Below are 17,392 nucleotides of genomic sequence, written 5' to 3'. Positions count from 1 at the left end.
TGGTGGTCTTCCCAAACAGGCATGTGGAGAAACGTACTTGCCAGGAAGGGCAAGCCTAAGACTCAGCCTTTCACTCATTTTCTTCTTAATGCCACGAACATCCCATCAGGCTCATAAAGCGTGAATCTTTCTCCTCGGTAACAAGACGGAGACTGGGCAGACGATGATGGTTTCTATTAGACCAGCACTGCGGTCGACGTCACGTAACCTCAGCAGACGAAGCTGGGCAGTATCTTCAGCTGACGGGGTAAGAGAAGTTCCGAGACAGCAGGAAGGCTGGAACGGCTGCAGAAGGAGGAGAGGGGGGACCGCTTCTCGGCCTTTTGGCTAAGATCAAGTGAAGGAGGAGAGAGGGGAGAGTGGTCAGGGGTGGGGTCAGAAGGGTCAGCGGCACAGATCCTGTCTCCACTGAAAGGACTTGGGCTTTTCCTCTGAGTTGAGCAGGGTTCTGAGCAGCAGAGGCCTCATCTGATTGACACTTCGGAAGGATTGTTGTGGTTGCTAGACTGAGACTAAAATGAAGGGGCCCGTGGGTGGAAAGACTGAGTCCAGCTGGGTGACCGCCCAAGTCCAGGCGAGAGAAGAAGGCTGTGAGCGGTGGCTGTGTTCGGGATGTGTTTCCAAGGGAGGAGCAGCAGGATTTTCTTGGAGATTGGAGGCAGGATGCAGAGAAACGGAGGTTGGTGATGGCTCCAAGGTTTGTGTTCTGGGGAAGCACAGGATTAACATCGCCATTTGCTGGTGACCTTCGGCATGCGGAGACCAGGCTGGGTGTGGGCCGAGCAGGAAAGGCCGGGGGCACGTCCTCAAGGCGCTAGCAGTCTGGGGCAGGGGTGGGGAGGGGCACGGTCAGGCATCTTAGCAGGTAGCTCCACGACACTATGGAGGCACCAAGGGGGACGTCTGGACTTTGCTTGAGGGTGCAGAAAGGAAAGTGCCCAGCAGAGCCCTCAGGTTGGTGATGGGTGAGCAGAGGCACAAAGAATGGAGGGAGGGGCGCCTGGGGGGCTCAGTCTGTTGAGCGTCCGAGTCTTGATTTCAGCTCAGGTCATGATCTCGCGGTCATGGGATCGAGCCCCGTGTCAGGCTCTGTGCTCAGTGTGGCGTCTGCTTCAGAGTCTCTCTCAAATAAATAAATAAAATCTTAAAAAAAAAAAAAAAAAAAGGAGGTAAATTCTCCAGCCAAAACAGGGAGGAGACCTTGAGGAAACAGAAATGACAAGGGCACAAGGCAGGAGGAGTCGTGAAGGGGAGGACCTCGGAGCTCGGGGATGTGCTCTCGGGGCCGGGGGCGCCGTGGACACCACAGGCAGTCGGCGTGAGCCATTTGTGGTTTATCCTGACAGGATCTGACCCACACCTGAGAGAGTGTGAGAGCCAAAAGGGCCTCGAGGCGGGTGAGCCAGAGGCTGGGGTGGGAGCCACTGCCACACGGAGACGAAGAGAATGAGAGGGCCGGAGGAAGATATGCCAGGCCTGAAGGTCTGACTGGAGACTGGGCAGAGTCAAGGGTGACCACCGGTTTCTGGCTTGGCGGCCAGCACAGTAGAAGCCCCGGGAGGAGGCGCATGATTGAGAAGGAAGAGTTTAGTCCAAGCGGAAGTGCCTGTGGTGAATGTCCAGGAGGCGGCTGGATCTAGAGCTGAAGGGAGAGCTCTGGATTGAAGGAAGGCATCTGGGCGTTGTTGCTGTCCAAGGGCCTAGGATCAGAGGACAGAGGAGAGACCACAGCCTGGCCTCTGGGGACACTGACACTCCGGGAGCAGGAGTGGGGTCAGAAAAGGGGTAGCCGGAAGTAGGAGCACCAGAGGTGTGCCGCCTGGTAAACATTCCTCTCTGTTCCTTCTCTGCCTCACTCCCTCCATTCAGTTTCCCCAAAAGCCTGATTTCTATTTATGAAGCAGTGTTTGAGAGGAGAAGACTTCCATCCCGAGGCCATTGATGGTTCACCAGGGCACATACAAGCGGGGACGATCCAGTTGGAGGGAAACCCGGGACTCTTGCCCGGAATCCTGCGCCTAGGAATTTTCCCCCTTCTGGACTTGGACTGGGAGATGTGGTTTGAGGAATTTTTGGCAACCATCCGGAGACTACACAAGGAGAGCCAAACTTAGGATGAGGCCCCCAAAGAAGGAAAGAAATTAGCTTGCTGGTGACATCAAGCTCCAGGATCGAGCTTTGCCACTTTTCAACTTGTATGTTATGAAAGTTATTTGTACTTCCTTTATTGTTCAACCAGCTTCAAGTGTTTCCACCACGTGGAGCAACCCCCACTTTCCAGCTCATACGCCCGTCATGAAAGCCAAAGGTTCTTTAATGGCCGGCGCCCCACAGAGTAAAACAAGCAATTAGGTCCCCAGTAACCGGGGAAAGTTTCTGGGGGAAACAGCAACGTGACCGTGGAAAGAAGTGGAGCTTTGGCATCGGACGGGCGTCTGTCTCTTCCTAGCAGTGTCATCTCCTGAACCTGAGTGTTGTCTGTGAGGTGGGGCTATTTCCCCCTTTCATTAGAGCCTATGAGGATTGGAGGACATTGTCAAGTGTCTGGGACAGAGTTAGACAAATGGTATGGGAAGGACAGATGTCAGGTTGCACTGAACTGAAGCGTACAAGAAATGAGGAAGTGGGACAACACACGGATTATTTGCTTCAAGGACATAAGTACAAATGGCCCCCGAACGTCAGGTTATGCTCAACTGCAAACAGAGCAGCACAAATCAAATCAGGAAAATGTTGGGACACAAATGCTCATGCTCAGTGGGGAGGAATGTAAACTGGTTTGGCTGAGGGCAACTTGGCAGCATCTACAAACTTACTGAGCAGCTGAGCACCGTCTGTGATTCGGCACTCTTCTGCCAAGAACTCATCCTACAGCTGCCCCATACACGTATGTATGACAGACACGTCAGTCGGCCTGTTTCCTGTAGCCGTGCTCATGACGCAAAGCCTGGCCTGGAGGCCCGGCGGTGGGCTCGGGTTAGAGGAGGAAACCGAGGCGAGAGTACAGTGCCGTCGTTAAAAAGAACACAACTGAAGGGTAGTGATAAATGAAAATGCTTGCAAAAAACAATACACGACTTGTGAAATAGCATGAATAGTACGCTTGAGTTTGCAGTGAGGATTCCTGCGCAGCCGTGGAGAAATTATTCCTGGTTATCTCTGGGGAGCAGGACTAGGGAGGTAGGAAATTTCTCCGAGAAATCTTCTCATGGAGTTCAATATTCATTCTAATGGCTTATGGTTTTTTTTTTCTTAGCACATGTTACATTTATAATAAGACGATTAAGACAACGTTTGGCTAGAAGATTTGAAGAGGGTGACGGCTAAAGCTGCTCAGGGCTGAGTGTGTGTGAGGCAAAGAAGACGTGAACGGAGAGAGACCATCCGTGTGCTTGCTGTTAGTCTGCACCTGCCATGCTGGCCCTTGGTGGTGAACGTCTGGGGAAGCTGGGGAGGCAGGAGGCGTGGGTTCAGGCTCTGACAACACCACGCACTGATGGGGTGGCCTACATGTTGGGGACCAACATTTACGGGTGAGATGCAGACGGTGCTAATACTGGACGACACTGCTAGGCTGCTTCCTTCAGAAGCGGAGGGCTAGAAACCGTGCATGTGAGTGCACGTTGCCCGGTCCTGCCAAGGCGCAGGCCCGCCTTCGCCTTCTCCTGGGGCTCCTTCCCTACTCAGTCTCGTCGGCCTCATGAAACCACCTTTTCTTGAGCACATTCTCTTAGGGACCTCTGCTTTACTGACTTTAAGTAGGCAAAGCCTCCTCCAGAGCCTACCGGTCCAGGTGAAGCCTGGACTAATTTGTGAGCTTCTGACTTGTAAACAGTCTCTCTGCTAACTGTCAAGGGAGAAAGAAATGCAGCTGAATGTGGGAAGCTTGGGGAGAAGGGAATCCGAGGAGCTCCTTGGAGCCTTGGTGAACGTGGAGTCCAGCAAAGGCTCTGAGCTGGGCTCTGGCACTGCTGAGTGACCAGGAGTGGAGTGTGCCCCTAGATTCTTGACTTGTGGCCCGAGCGTTAAAGTGGAAAATGAACAGATGCCACAGGGAATCTATCAGGGAGTTCATTTCATTAATTTTTTCATGTATTCATTAGAAATTTCTATTAGTGTCTGTCCTATTTAGGCCTCGGATTACCTGAATAAGCTTTAACAGCTGTTTGATTTAGAAAGTCTGATGAACTGAAACATTATTGGTAGATTTTTAAACCAAACATTTTTCTGTTTAGCTTTTAAAAACTAAGAACCCTTAAGATTTTAGGGTCTGAAACTGTAAGCCTTCAGGTTTAGTCATTAAAGTTTGGTAACAAGCTGAAAAATTATTCAGGGCTCCCTTATTTAAGAGTTACTTGGGTCATTTCAGAAACCTGTAAGGAAAAATTAAGATGAAGGAAAAGACAGGAGTATACGTTTGAGAAATGAGGACAAAATGCTAAGGAGAGTCTTTTCAGTTCTACTAGTTTAAGATCTCACATTCTGCATTACTGACTAATGAAAGGATAAAGTCAAACGGAATAACAAGAAATGACATATTATGAAATAGACATATAAAATTTAATCCCTTTGGTTTAAAATACATCTTCAATGATACAATTAAAAACAAGCAAAACAAAAATTTATTTCATAAAACAAAATATAAAATAGTTATGACCCGTGTCCCATGATATATCTTAGAAAACCAGCAATTTAGTTCACATACTTCATTAGAATATTTTAATGTAAAAATGTAACCATCAATCCTACTTATACAAATGAACTATTCTAGCTCCCTGAACCTAGATACCTGTGATTTTATTTCTGTTATAAAATTACATTTTTTAGTACTTTTATATATTTAAACGTGTACAAAATGTTCCCCTGCCATAATAATACAGTCTCATAAACTCATGAATGCTTTCTAGAATTAATAGCGTACAAGACAATCAAAGCTTGAAGGCTCTGAAACACGATAAAACAGAAATCACTTCTTGTAAGAGGAAGATGAGGAAGGACTCCATTTTGGGTCATATCACCTAGTACACAACAATCACACATGTGTTGTAAGGACTGTGTGTTCACTCTCTCAGGTCCGTACAAATTGGTATTAGCCTACACAACTGATAGGAATTGCAGTAGTGGTTTTCCTATACTTCATTTGTTAAAACAGTACAGAAATCCGAATAACAACACTCTCAAGAGCAAACAGAATCTCTGCCATTTGAGAAGGTTTTGCTATGCTCTGGGATGATTGCTGTTTGGGAAAACACAGACAAAACATTTCAGTGAGTTCCACTAAGCACAGTACTCGATCTGCTTGGTATACATTACCAAAAATAACTTAACCTTTCATTTAGGGAAAGTCTTCAAGGTAGACCTTATTGTATCTCTTCACTCTATGTACAGACACCACATTTATATATTATCTATTTGTATAAGACACGTATATACACATTTACAGACACAGGCCTTCAAAAATGTATTGCACTTATATACAATGCAGCGTTAGCTTAACTGATTCATACTGTAACCTATTTCAGTTCTTCGTAAGAAAGGCAGTTGATATGTTCAAGAAAGTTGCAAAGGAAGATTCAGTAACATGCCCTATTTGAGTAAACATTTTCTGGAGGATGAGAGGCTTAGGTAGAAAGGGCGCATCCTCTCCTCTTCGGATGCCACTCCCACTACCCTGAGGCAGTCAGAGTTGCTCTGAGTTCAGGCAAGGGCACGAAATCCTTAAACCCGAGCCCACTGCCTTTTCTGACTTGCACTAGTGAGCAAGCAGGCCCACTAACATTGAAGAGACAAGGTAGATAGCCCAATATTTTTATAAATAATATAGCAGATATTCCAAAGGTTCCCAGAGAGTCTATTAAATCTTAGAACAAAGTTTTCACTTTTAATCCTAAGTACTGATATCAGAAAATTCAAACATAATGGTGTAAGGATTTCTGTCGTCTGAAAACGCCAATGCAGTATGTGGAACACTATCTACAAGCCAAATGCAGCGCCATCTCCAACTGGAAAGGAGTCCCTTCAGTTGACATCCACCCATACCTGCGATGTACCTGCGGCTGGTCAAACAGTAAGACCCACGTAACCTTCCTTGAACTCGCTGGGAGTGGTGGGCCAGCGTGTCCTTAGATCTCAGTGAGGGTGAGTCTGTACGACCCCCCCGCTTCTTCAATCTGCAGCTGGAAGGTGTCTTCATTGGAGTAATGCTTCACGATGTTGTCGTCCATGTTCACCAGAATCCTGGAAGAGGAAAAGCAAGACAGGTCTCCTCACTGCCGCCCGCTGAAAGCACATGACAGCTGCGACACAGGCCGCGCAGTATTTGTCAGACCGCCTGCAGCCCCGATTCCCTCACCTACGACACCGAGGTAGTGTCAGTGCCTATCTCGTAAGACTGTTCGAGGACTACGTGATAGGCTCCAGGAAAGCTCTTCTAACAGTGTCAGGCCCAGGATGAAACAAAGCATACTAGCTTATTTGCTGTTATTACTTCAGCATGTAGGAATCACTCGATAAACAGGAGCTATTACAATGCACAAAATAAATCTACAGAAAGAAGCACCTCGTTGATCTGGCTTTAGAAAGCATATTAGTCAAATTAACCTATGGGATCTGAAGCCACAACTCCCTGACCAATTATCTTCCCTGGCAAGTTATCCTCAAAGTTTAACTGAACTACTAGTAAGTCTAACCCTTCCCACTAGGCTCATCCAGAAAATTCCAATTAGGATTTGCTTTAGAATGAGGCCAAATGATTCTTATGCCATACTCTGCTTACTCATGTCAAATAGCATAGTCACTTAAGTGAAATGGAACTAAAAATATCAATTTCTGGACAAGGAAGCAATGTTCTTATGATTGAAAACACGACACAAGGCAGAATACAGTAGGGGGAGCAAGGACTGAACCTGAACAATGGCCTTGGCACTAACCTGCTACCTGATCTTGGACATCACAGGCTCTGCCTCAGCTGCCATGTCTTTAAACTAAGGATATCACACCCAGCTCAGAGGGCAATGTGGAAATCAAGTACCACATGAAGTGCCTGATCCAGTGCCTGGCTTATGATGGGGGCTCAACAAATGGGATAGCGCTTGCTGTTACCCTGACTAAATTTCATGACATGCTCTGGAATTTGGAGCCACTTCACTGCTACCAAGCACAGAAAGAGCAAATAAAAATTTTACTTGAAAAAAGTCCACAAAGATGTCTTAGAAAGGCAGATCAATTTTATATGGATAATTTCAGGAAAAAATACATCCCTGCATTCATGTTTCTCTAACTTTTTCTAGACTGGGCACAAATGCATGTGAGTTGCATTAATGTTACAGAATATTAACGTTATTTAGAAGTACTAGGAATGCCAGTTAACGCTTACCCTTTTTTACATTTCTTGAATATTTTCCCAATCTTATCATGGGGCACATCATATTTGTCTGAGATCTAAAAGAACAAAGGAAAATAATTACAAGATGCTGATCTCGAGGCTTTAAAACACAAACCATAAATACTGTGGTACAGTCACTCAGTTTTCCGTCTTTCGGAAATGCACGAAACCCACGTGTATTGGGGGAGGAGGTGTTACCTGCCTTTGGACGGAGCTGCAGTCAGGTGTCTGTTATTTCCCCCTAGTTTACTGATGTCTCTCCGTGTGCTATATGGTCATCTTTTTAAAAATGACTACTCTATAGAGCAGTTTTAGGTTTATAGGAAGCTGGCGCAGGAAGTACACAGTTGCTCAGTGCCCCAGAGCAGCCCCAGTAAACGTCGGGGCGGCGCTTTTGTTATCGTGACGAGATCAAATCGCTACAACATTATGAACTAACACCCACAGTTTACAGTCGGGGTCACATCCTACGAGCCGTGAGCAGTGAACAGTGACTTGGACCCACACCATCACGAGTACTCTGCTCAAGCGCACAAAGGCCCCGCTCTGGAGTCAACACATCTGAGTTGAATCAGCTCTGATTTGCTTTCAACACAAGTCACAGTTCTGATCCTCAGCCTCCTCTCCTCAGGAAAGGGAGACTCTCACTTCCTATAGCACGGGACTGCTGTGAGGATTACTCTGTGTTCAACAAAGAGCAGGAGTTAACTTCAGATACAGAATATTGGAAGGAAAACAACACTTTAATGTCCCACAGCCCAGAAGAAACATCAAAGTCCCTGATCACAAACCAAGACTGCACCTCTGCCAGTTCTACCCAGAGCCTCTCAGAGAGCAGCGTAGACTCTCGTAAAACCCCCAAGGCTCTGGCTAACGTGGCTGCAGCTGCTGGGGTGTGGCCCTTGGGCCCTCCTGAGCCTCAGCTCTTCCACCCCCCTTTCATGATCTGTGAGGGTCCACACAGAGCAGTGAAATCAGTGTGGTATCAAGTGTGCGGGTTTCCTTTCGGGGCAAAAGGTGAGAGGATGAATTAATCCGAAGATAAGCTGATTCAGTCTACACAAATGCTTTATCTGGAATTGTGCACAGACCATCCCCAAACTGGGGTTACCGCCAACCCTCCATCTGAACAGCAAAACTCAAAGGAGCACTGAGAAAGGGGGCCTCAGAAGGCCAACCTGCAGACTGCTTTCAAGCTAACAAAAGCACCCAGTTCAAACCAAATCTAAGCTCCCATCATCCAAACAAATCCGTTTCTTTTCTTTATCACTGGGTAATAATTTGTACTTATGAAGCATCAATTAGGAAACCCCAGGCCTGAGAGACACACGACACTGACGAATTCTTTATGGGTGTGAGCACGTTGTATTTACACAGTAAGTCTCAATCTTTTTCACTTCTTTTTTCTCCATAATTAAGACTTTGCACAGTTCTGAAGAAATGAGGAAAAGTTATCAGAAGACAAGGTAAGAAAGAGTAATCTAGGAGAAATCACATGAAGCTGAAAAACAGAAAGCAGAGGCTAATGGTGGTGCTGGCTTTGCGCGGGGAGGGAATGTGCTCAGAGACACCTGTGAGCTCAGGGACCCTGAAAGACCACGGCTCCCCAGTCCACTGTCCCCTCGCCCTGCTTTAGTTTTCTTCACTGCATTTATCTGTGAAGTGCCTGAAAAATTACTTCTTAAATTTCTTTGCCTACTTTCTTGTCCCTACCTTCCTAAATGGACCCTAAGTTCCATTCCGCAATGTGTCACTTAGTCTCATGACTCTAGTAGCTAGAACAGAACCTGGCACAAAGCAGGTGCTTAACAAACATTTGTTAACTTAATTCAGCACACTGCACTTGTCAGGGGAGCCGGGGGAAACCCATTTCCAGTGATGCACATGCTTTGAATTCAAAGGTGCCTATGATTTATAGGGGGTTGATAAATATCAGGATACAGTGCTGATTTCTTGAATTGTATCCCGGGGCAAAGTCAAAATGGCCTCCTTCTCATGCCATCTCTTGCTGATGTCCCAGAAGGGCAGGCTGGGGTCAGTTTGCTCAGTGCTGAGGTCTTAGTGGGAAGGATTATGGTTATCACTGGCTACACATCTAAATTTTCTCAAATAGGCTTTGGGTAAGGACTCGATACAAGCTTGGTCATTCCCCGGGATCGGGAGTTTCAAAGGCAGACCAAGGAGCCATTGTTTTTATGCATGGAGTTTTTAAGGATTTCTATTTGATTAAAAATAATTTTTATGAGCTTCTAAACAGTTTGTTAAATGGCAATCTTCCTTTAACCAAGTATATTAAAACTATTTCAGGGGTGTGTGGGTGGCATGGCTGGTTAAGCTTCCAACTCTTGGTTTTGGCTCAGGTCATAATCTCAGGGTCCTGGAACTGAGCCCTGCGTCAGGCTCCATACTCAGCGTGGAGTCTGCTTGAGATTTTCTCTCTCCCTCTCACTCTGCCACTCCAGCTTGTGCTGGCTCTCTAAAATAAATAAATAAAATCATAAAAAAAAACCCATCCAAAACCCTATTTCATAGATCATCACAAAAGCAGTCAACTCAGTTGACTAGACATTCCTCAGAAGTTTCTATCTACCAACTAGTGTGCTGGGTGTGGTGATGTGAGGCCCAGTGGGGAAGGCCCTGCAGACAGCTGAGGGCCCCAAGAGACTGGATGAAACGTGGGCTATGCCACAGGCAGGGTTCAGAGATTTCAGTATAACAAGGAATCTGGGTGGCCTGATAAAATGTGTTTCAGTGGCATTCTACTTAAGTCTGTTTAAAAAGAGCGTTTCTAAGCTTATACTACTTACAGCCTCCATCAAGCCTTTCAAAGATGGAGTCTTGAGCATCAGGGCATCAAAGACTTCCTCTGACTCCTTTCGTACGTAGAGCAGCACTAATCCCCAGCCAGGAATAAGGCAGGGGAAAGAAAAAGGACACAGTTATTCATATGAGAAAAATGAGAGAACAGACCCTAGACGCTGGTTAAACCAAAAAGAGACATCCACATCTAGAGCAGCAAACATGAACCAATATCAAGTACTCCTGAGGAATACAGCTTTCGGTTCCTCTTACTCTGCTCTAAGTCCCAGCTTCAAGCCAAGAGCTGGTCTGATGGAAAAACAGTCAAGAAAGTCAAGCCAGACAAGATCTGCTTGAGCAATTCATGCTTCTGACACATTCAGAACTCACTTCTGTAATTCACTGTAAACCAACGCACCTCTCTTTGGTTCTTCGATCCGAGTCAGCTTAGCAGGAGGTGCAATCGCAAAATCATCCTCCGATCCATATGGACCCCTTTTCAAGTTAGATCTGCAGACAGTCCAAATGAGGTGATTAGTGACTTCAACTTCAATCACTTGTGGAAACAGAAAAGAGTTTTAGGGTATATCACTGAAGTTTAGATTCAAAATGACCGTCGTTCTTTATCTGGCCTGGCTTCCTTAGTTTGTGGATGAAAATCTGAGGCCCAAGGAAAGGCACTGACTGAACCAGCTCATACTATGTAACGGCAGAGCTGGGACTATACTCAGGTCGCCTGCCAGACACTCCCCATTGCTCTGACACTAAATCAAGCTGGATTCTTAGAAACAGAGAGCTTCTTTTCAGAAAGCATTTTATGGAGGAAGTAGGATTTGAGCTATAAACACACACACACACACACACACACACACACACAAAGGTGGTAACAAAGGAGAGAACATGTTAACAAAGGGGGGAAGTGCAATCAGCAGAGCCAGGCTGGCTAAAATAGAATGCTCTGTAGGAAGACATCCAGAAGGGCAGCCTGGACGCTAGAGGGAACACCTTGATCATCTGGCTATAAGGAATTTTAGACTCATGTTGCAGGCTTTAGGAAATCTTTCAAAATTTCGTGAAATAAGAATGCTGTAATCAAAATGTGTGGTAAAGACCAGAGGGGACTCTAGGACCCACATGCAGAAGAACCTGTTACAGGACTCTGTGGATGATCGCAGCATAAAATTCGAAAGGGTTCGAATACAGTAGTGTCAGTGCAAATAAAAAGAGGAAATAGACACCAGTGTGTTTGAAGAAATAAGTTATGGGGTTCAAATTCTACTTTGTGAGGGGGTTCACTGTGGGTGAGCAAGAAAACAGTACAATAACTGAAAGTGAAGAAAGAGTGCTTGGTTTTGAGAAGAAGGATCACTTCAAGAATATGGGCTGGGCCTTAAAATACTCAGTCTGTTTTAGTTTCCACCACATACCTGGCCTCCCGTGAAAGCACCTGAGGTGTGTCTGAGCACGTCAAGAGTTCGACAGGCAGTGGAGGATGGCCTTCAGAGAAAAGGCTCCCTACTCAACATGGATCTGAAAGGGGAGCCCCGAAGAGGGGACCGGACCCTCAACATGGTCGAGCGCTTGGTAGGGGGTCTGCCGGTGTGGGCAGTCAGGGCCCAAGTGGGCCAACGGAGAGTACCCAGGTGTCAGAGGGCAATGACACCTCCAAAGCAAGGAGCACACCCAGGGCCAGGTTCCTTCTCCAAAAGGGAGCAGGGTTTCTTGGAGAAGCAGCTGATCCTCAAGCTGGGGAAGGGAAAGCACGAGTGCCCAGATGTGAAGGAACACTCAGGGAGCTGGGGGAGGGAGGGATGTTGAAGGGACTCAGAAGCAGCTGGAAGGACTCCAACTGACCTTCCAGGACAATTTGAGCAAAGTAAATGATAGCAATGATTTGCAACTTGTTAAACAGAGCTGGAAACTATAAGTCCATACCAGTAATAAAGAAAATGTTAATAAATTGAAAGTCTGATGAGGAATGAAATTTTCAAAGCAACAAAGCACCTCCCCACAAAACACTTACTACAAAAGGGGGATGGGTGCCCTCATGGCGGAGAAGCCTGACAAACACCACCTTGATCAAGTGATCAAAGTGAACAGCATTAGCAGGGGGTAAAACAAAATTATGCCACTTGACAAACTGGGAACACAGCGTTATGTCTACAACATTCCTGCCAAGATGCATAATTACCTGAATCTAATCATGAGAAAACAACAAATAGACCCAAACTGAAGGACATTCTATGAAGCAAATGGCTTGTAATCTTCAGAAGTATTAGGTCAGGAAAGTCAAGGAGACATTGAGACTGTTCGAGACTAAAGGAGATTAAAGAGACAACTACACACACGGTGTGAGTCTGAACTGGATCTTTTTTGCACTAAAGGACATTACTGGAACAACTGACAAAACCTGAATGGAACGTCTTGTTAATATGGCTCTGTTATGTGGGAGACTGTCCTCTTTTGTAGGAAATATACACTAAAGTGTTTAGGAATGACAGGTCACTGAGTCTGCAGCTTACTCTCAAATGGCTCAGGAAAAAATGAGTTCTTTGTATTGTACTTGTAATTTTTCTGTAAGTTTGAGGTTGTTTAAAAATAAAAAGAATTTATTAAAACAAAACAAAACATAAACCTTACCCTTCACCCTCCAATTCTTCTGGGGCAATAGGAAGGACCTAAGACCAAAAAAAAAAAAAAATTTAGATTGCTTTTCTAGTATATGCTCAAAATATTTCAAACCATAAGTGACATATTCCTAAAATGAAAGTAATTTTGAATTTGTCTAGTCTAATACAAAATCCTTTAGCCTTACTCTTTTTTTTTTTCCCCCTAAGGTTTTATTTATTTATTTGACAGAGACACAGCGAGAGAGGGAACAGAAGCAGGGGGAGAGGGAGAAGCAGGGTTTCCACAGAGCAGGGAGTCTGATGTGGGGCTTGATCCCAGGACCCCAGGATCATGACCTGAGCCGAAGGCAGACGCTTAACGACTGAGCCACCCAGGCACCCCTAGACTTATTTTTCAATAACCAGGTTCTTAAAGGCATCTTGAACTCCTCTAAAGCAGGGATTGGCAAATTAGGGCCCATGAGCCAAGTGTGGCCCAGTGCCTGTTTATATAAACATGTATGGCACACAGATACACTCATCCATGGGCATGTTGTTTATAGCTGTTTTGGCACTACAATGGCAGAGTTGAAGAGTCACAGCAGACACTGTGTGACTCCAAAAGCCTAAAATATTTACTATTTGAGCCTTTTACAGGAAAAGTTTGCCGACCCCTGCTCACCCCAAAGCTTCTCATTAGAAACTGGATACATGGTTGGGGCATCTGGGCGGCTTAGTTTGGTTAAGTGTGCAACTCTTGACTTCAGCTCAGATCCTGCTCACTGAGGGTCATGAGATCAAGCCCTATGTAGGGCTCCACGCTCAGCAACGAGTCTCCTTGAGATTCCCTCTTCCTCTGCCCCTCCCCACACCACGTGCTTGCTCTCTCTCTCAAATAAACCTTAAAGAAAAAAAAAAGAAAAGGAAAGGAAACTGGATACATTGGCAATGCCCTCTCAACCCCCAAAACTAAAAAATCATTAACCCATATAAATCTGTGCACAAACTGCATGGCAGACTATCTTCTTCATATTTTTTTGAGCTCTGCATAGAAAGCAGGCTCCACTCTATCCAAGCTGCTATCTCCACTAAGCTCCTGCTCAGAGCAGGGTGCGGCTAGTTGTGACCTTTTATATTAATTGCCAAGATAAGGCTCTCTATGTGTCAATTATGATTCAGGAACCGAAACAATGAAAAGAGCCTTTCTGCCATTATGGCTACCTACCCTAAGTATTACTGTGGCTTCTCCCCCCTGCCCAGAAGCATGTAAGTTAAATCCACAAGATCATAGACTCAGACTCCAAACTATGTCACTATTCTAGCATTTTTAAAACGAACTAAGACATAAATACATACATACATACAGAGTGAAGTTGACAGGTTTGGTACTTCATTTCCATCAACAACACTTACGTCCACTTTACTGTAAGGACACCATGTCACCCCAACTGAATATTCCAGAAGGCTGACCCATAACACTGGTCAAACCTCACTAAATTTTGGCTTCTGTTTACCATGAATGCCAAAGACTTTCTCTTGCAGCCACCCTGGGATCCTGGTTACCTACGTGAGCACCCCGCTGAAGGTTGGCAAAGTGCACGTCAGGAATGAAGAGGACAGGCTGAGTATCAAGATCAATAAAGGGCTTGAAAACTGTGATATCCATTCGTTTGTGAGAGGGAAGCAGTGGCACTTTAACATCAGAAACTGAAAAAAAAAAAATGACACCACAGTCAACACTTATATACACATACTGGATGCAGGCCACAGAGCATTCTCCTCAAATTTAAGAAACTTAAATGGCAGCACTATATAAGGTACAGGTCATGTTGCCTGAATTAAGAGGAAAATCACAGTTCACGTGAAGAAATATGTTGCTTATATTTATACTACAATCAACTGAACATCTTAGAAAATCAGAAAAGGCTACTTTTAAACATACACATAAAATTTGGAACAGAGGCAAAACATATTTAATTTTTGTCTGAAAGGCTAAGACTTATAACTGTATAAACATAATTCAGAAGTCGTTTCACCTTAGCTGTCCTGATTAAATAATTTACATTCTAACAGCAATGTACTCTTCAGCTTGAGAACATTCACCTTTATACCTCCAACTTCACCTCAGCACTTAACCTCAGAGAGGCTCAGAGTAAGTGTCACTGACTAGGTTATTTATTTATTAAATTATAGACTTCCTCTTCCCCTGTCATCTGCCCTGAAGCCCTTGGTGATGAACTCTCCTGGTTAGCTCTCTCTGAAGTGACATCGGGAGTCTGCACTTTGATGCTAGCTGGAGAACCTAACGCCCTGTGCTGCAGGGCAGACATCTGCTGAGCTAGACAGACTGTTCAGAGGCCCAATGCTTGTGGCCCACATACTAGAGATGAAACACTACCACCACAGAGCAGCATTTCCCCCTTGTAGCGGAGAGATACAGGATTTTGTGAGTATGAATACTGGTCACATTAAAAAAAAAAAGGAAAGAAATAAAGCTTTCCTGGTGAAATGTCCAAACAGGAGCCCTACAGATTCTGAAACGTCAGAATACTATACATAAGAAAACTACACGCATTTAAAAGTGAGACATCCTGAATTCTCAGGAGCGTTATTGTTATTCTTAAAGATCTAGACAAGTCCCGGTTTTATCATCAGCTATTCAGATAGAAGACCTGTTATTTTTCAGGACTGGAATCAGTAACCCAAACTAAAGTTAACCGCCAAAATATCTGAACTCTGGAAAAACTCAAGAATCCTTTTCTGTCGTTTCCCCCAAGAAAATGACTTAGATCAGCCATTCATCTGCTTGTGTAACAATGAAGGAAGCAATGCTACCACTTCACAGCATTAAGTATCCACTATTGTATCTTTTGCTTGAAAACTCTAGTCACCATTCTAAATGGAAAAGATCTGAAATGTGGCGGAAACATTTCTACTTACAGGCATTCAACTGGGAGCTGGGGTCAGTACACTTGCCTTTTCTTTTGCTTTGTTTTCGTTCTTCATCCCTGATTTTCCTTTCAGCTCCCTATAGGTCAAGAGAAGACACGGCATGATTCCGTTTAACTGATCCTCTTTAAAATATTTAATTCTTATCTGATGAATGGGAAAAAATATCTCCTCTCTGGAGAGGAACTCCATTAATATATTCATGGAGCTTATCATAGTAGTTTCCTCTAAAAAACCTATTTTTCCCCCCTTTTTTGAGAGGGAGGGGGAAAGAGAGAATCTTAAGCAGGCTCCATGCCCAGGGTGGAGCCGGCCGCAGGGCTCCATCTCACAACCTGAGATCATGACCTGAGCCCAAATTGAGTCCAGTGCTTAACCGATTAAGCCACCCAGGTGCCTCTAAAAAGCCCGTTCTTAAAACTGTTTAACCATGTGAAATCATGGGGAAATAACATCTACTTAAAAAACAAATAAAGCAAAATTCCCCTCAACAATGGATATGACCAGGTTAAATGAAAAGCTGAAAAAAATCTGCCAATGTACTACATTGCCTTCAAAACCCTAAGTGACCGTTCCCGTTGTCTAGTAACCAAGTTGACCCTGCTTTGAGTGTACTTGCCTATATGGGCAATGTTATCATTGGAAGTGTGATTCTGCCCAAGGACTTGGCATCAACCAAGTGACAGACATGACCAACTATAACTCCTAAAAGCAAAGATTTAAGTAGAAATCTGCATAATCACTTAAAAGAGAAAAAGTGTACTCTCAAATCCTATAAAGAGGACCTATTATACACAATATATATCAACTATACAGAGAATGGCAGTGCCGTGCAATTGAACCCACAAAAATAAAAAACCACATTAATAACAAACATGACCTAAAATTAAGCACGTATAACAAAAACATAACAATTAATCATTTTGCTTCACCTGTTAGCATTTATTTCTGGGTGATACAGGTTTCTTCACAAAGTTACCCAGTTAAGTCTGAACAAGTAGCTTATTTTTCTGCAAATACATTCCCTGATAGCAAAGAGAGGCAATGAAAATCATCCCACAGATCCTTGCACTATTATATAATGAAACCGCATTTTAAAAAACAGAATAGAAACCACCTTCTGCCTCTTCTAGAAGGTGTTAATACACTAAGATATTGGTAAACATACAATATGCTTTTATAAAAATTGCTATGTAATGCTGACACAAACATCATCTCCTTGATACAGAAAAACAGGTCAGTATCCCCAATCTCCCACCCATTACCATATAGTTGGTCTGTATCTCTCTCAGTTCTTTCCAACAGTCACAGTAGCTTCCCTCTGATGATAAATTATACTCCCCAAAAGGTAGTTTTAAAAAATAAGACATTTCCCTCCACATTTATCAGCGCCATCCATAAAGAACAAGGGACTTGTGCTTCCACTCAAGATGGGACTATCACAGACTGGACTTACCCTCCACCCTGAAACAACTTAAACAAAAAAAAGACAGATGCATGAAACAAGGATTTTTAAGGCCCCCAGGCAACAAAGAACAGGGATTCCTGAGAGACAAGAAACAAGCAAGATGAGCTTCACAGTTCCCAGGCTGTGGCACAGGGACGGACGTCCAGAGGTCTGCTCCATCCAGGTTCCCTGGGTCGAGAGACA

The 17,392-nt window shown here is 44.5% G+C and overlaps 1 protein-coding gene across 2 annotated transcripts in view; it reads right to left on the bottom strand.

The window, feature by feature from the left end:
- Window positions 1-4,573: 4,573 nt before the first annotated feature.
- GRHL1 (grainyhead like transcription factor 1) overlaps window positions 4,574-17,392 on the bottom strand; it is a 49,525-nt gene continuing 36,706 nt past the window's right edge. The window contains exons 10-16 of one of the 2 annotated variants that reach the window (XM_025867727.2): window positions 15,733-15,820; window positions 14,360-14,499; window positions 12,824-12,861; window positions 10,602-10,693; window positions 10,192-10,277; window positions 7,376-7,440; window positions 4,574-6,237 (exon numbers count right to left, since the gene is read on the bottom strand). In XM_025867727.2, the coding sequence (XP_025723512.1) occupies window positions 6,123-6,237; window positions 7,376-7,440; window positions 10,192-10,277; window positions 10,602-10,693; window positions 12,824-12,861; window positions 14,360-14,499; window positions 15,733-15,820 (624 nt within the window). In that variant the 3' untranslated portion in view covers window positions 4,574-6,122. The remainder of the gene's footprint in view (window positions 6,238-7,375; window positions 7,441-10,191; window positions 10,278-10,601; window positions 10,694-12,823; window positions 12,862-14,359; window positions 14,500-15,732; window positions 15,821-17,392) is intronic. The other variant, XM_073896984.1, reaches the window with a different exon arrangement.

The sequence above is a fragment of the Callorhinus ursinus genome, unplaced genomic scaffold (genome assembly GCF_003265705.2).
Source record: "Callorhinus ursinus isolate GAN/ISIS: 27379988/994484 unplaced genomic scaffold, GSC_fseal_2.0 scaffold10, whole genome shotgun sequence".
Classification (NCBI taxonomy): domain Eukaryota; kingdom Metazoa; phylum Chordata; class Mammalia; order Carnivora; family Otariidae; genus Callorhinus; species Callorhinus ursinus.
Note: the sequence above shows the minus strand (reverse complement) of the source record. Positions and strands in the feature narration are given on the sequence as shown.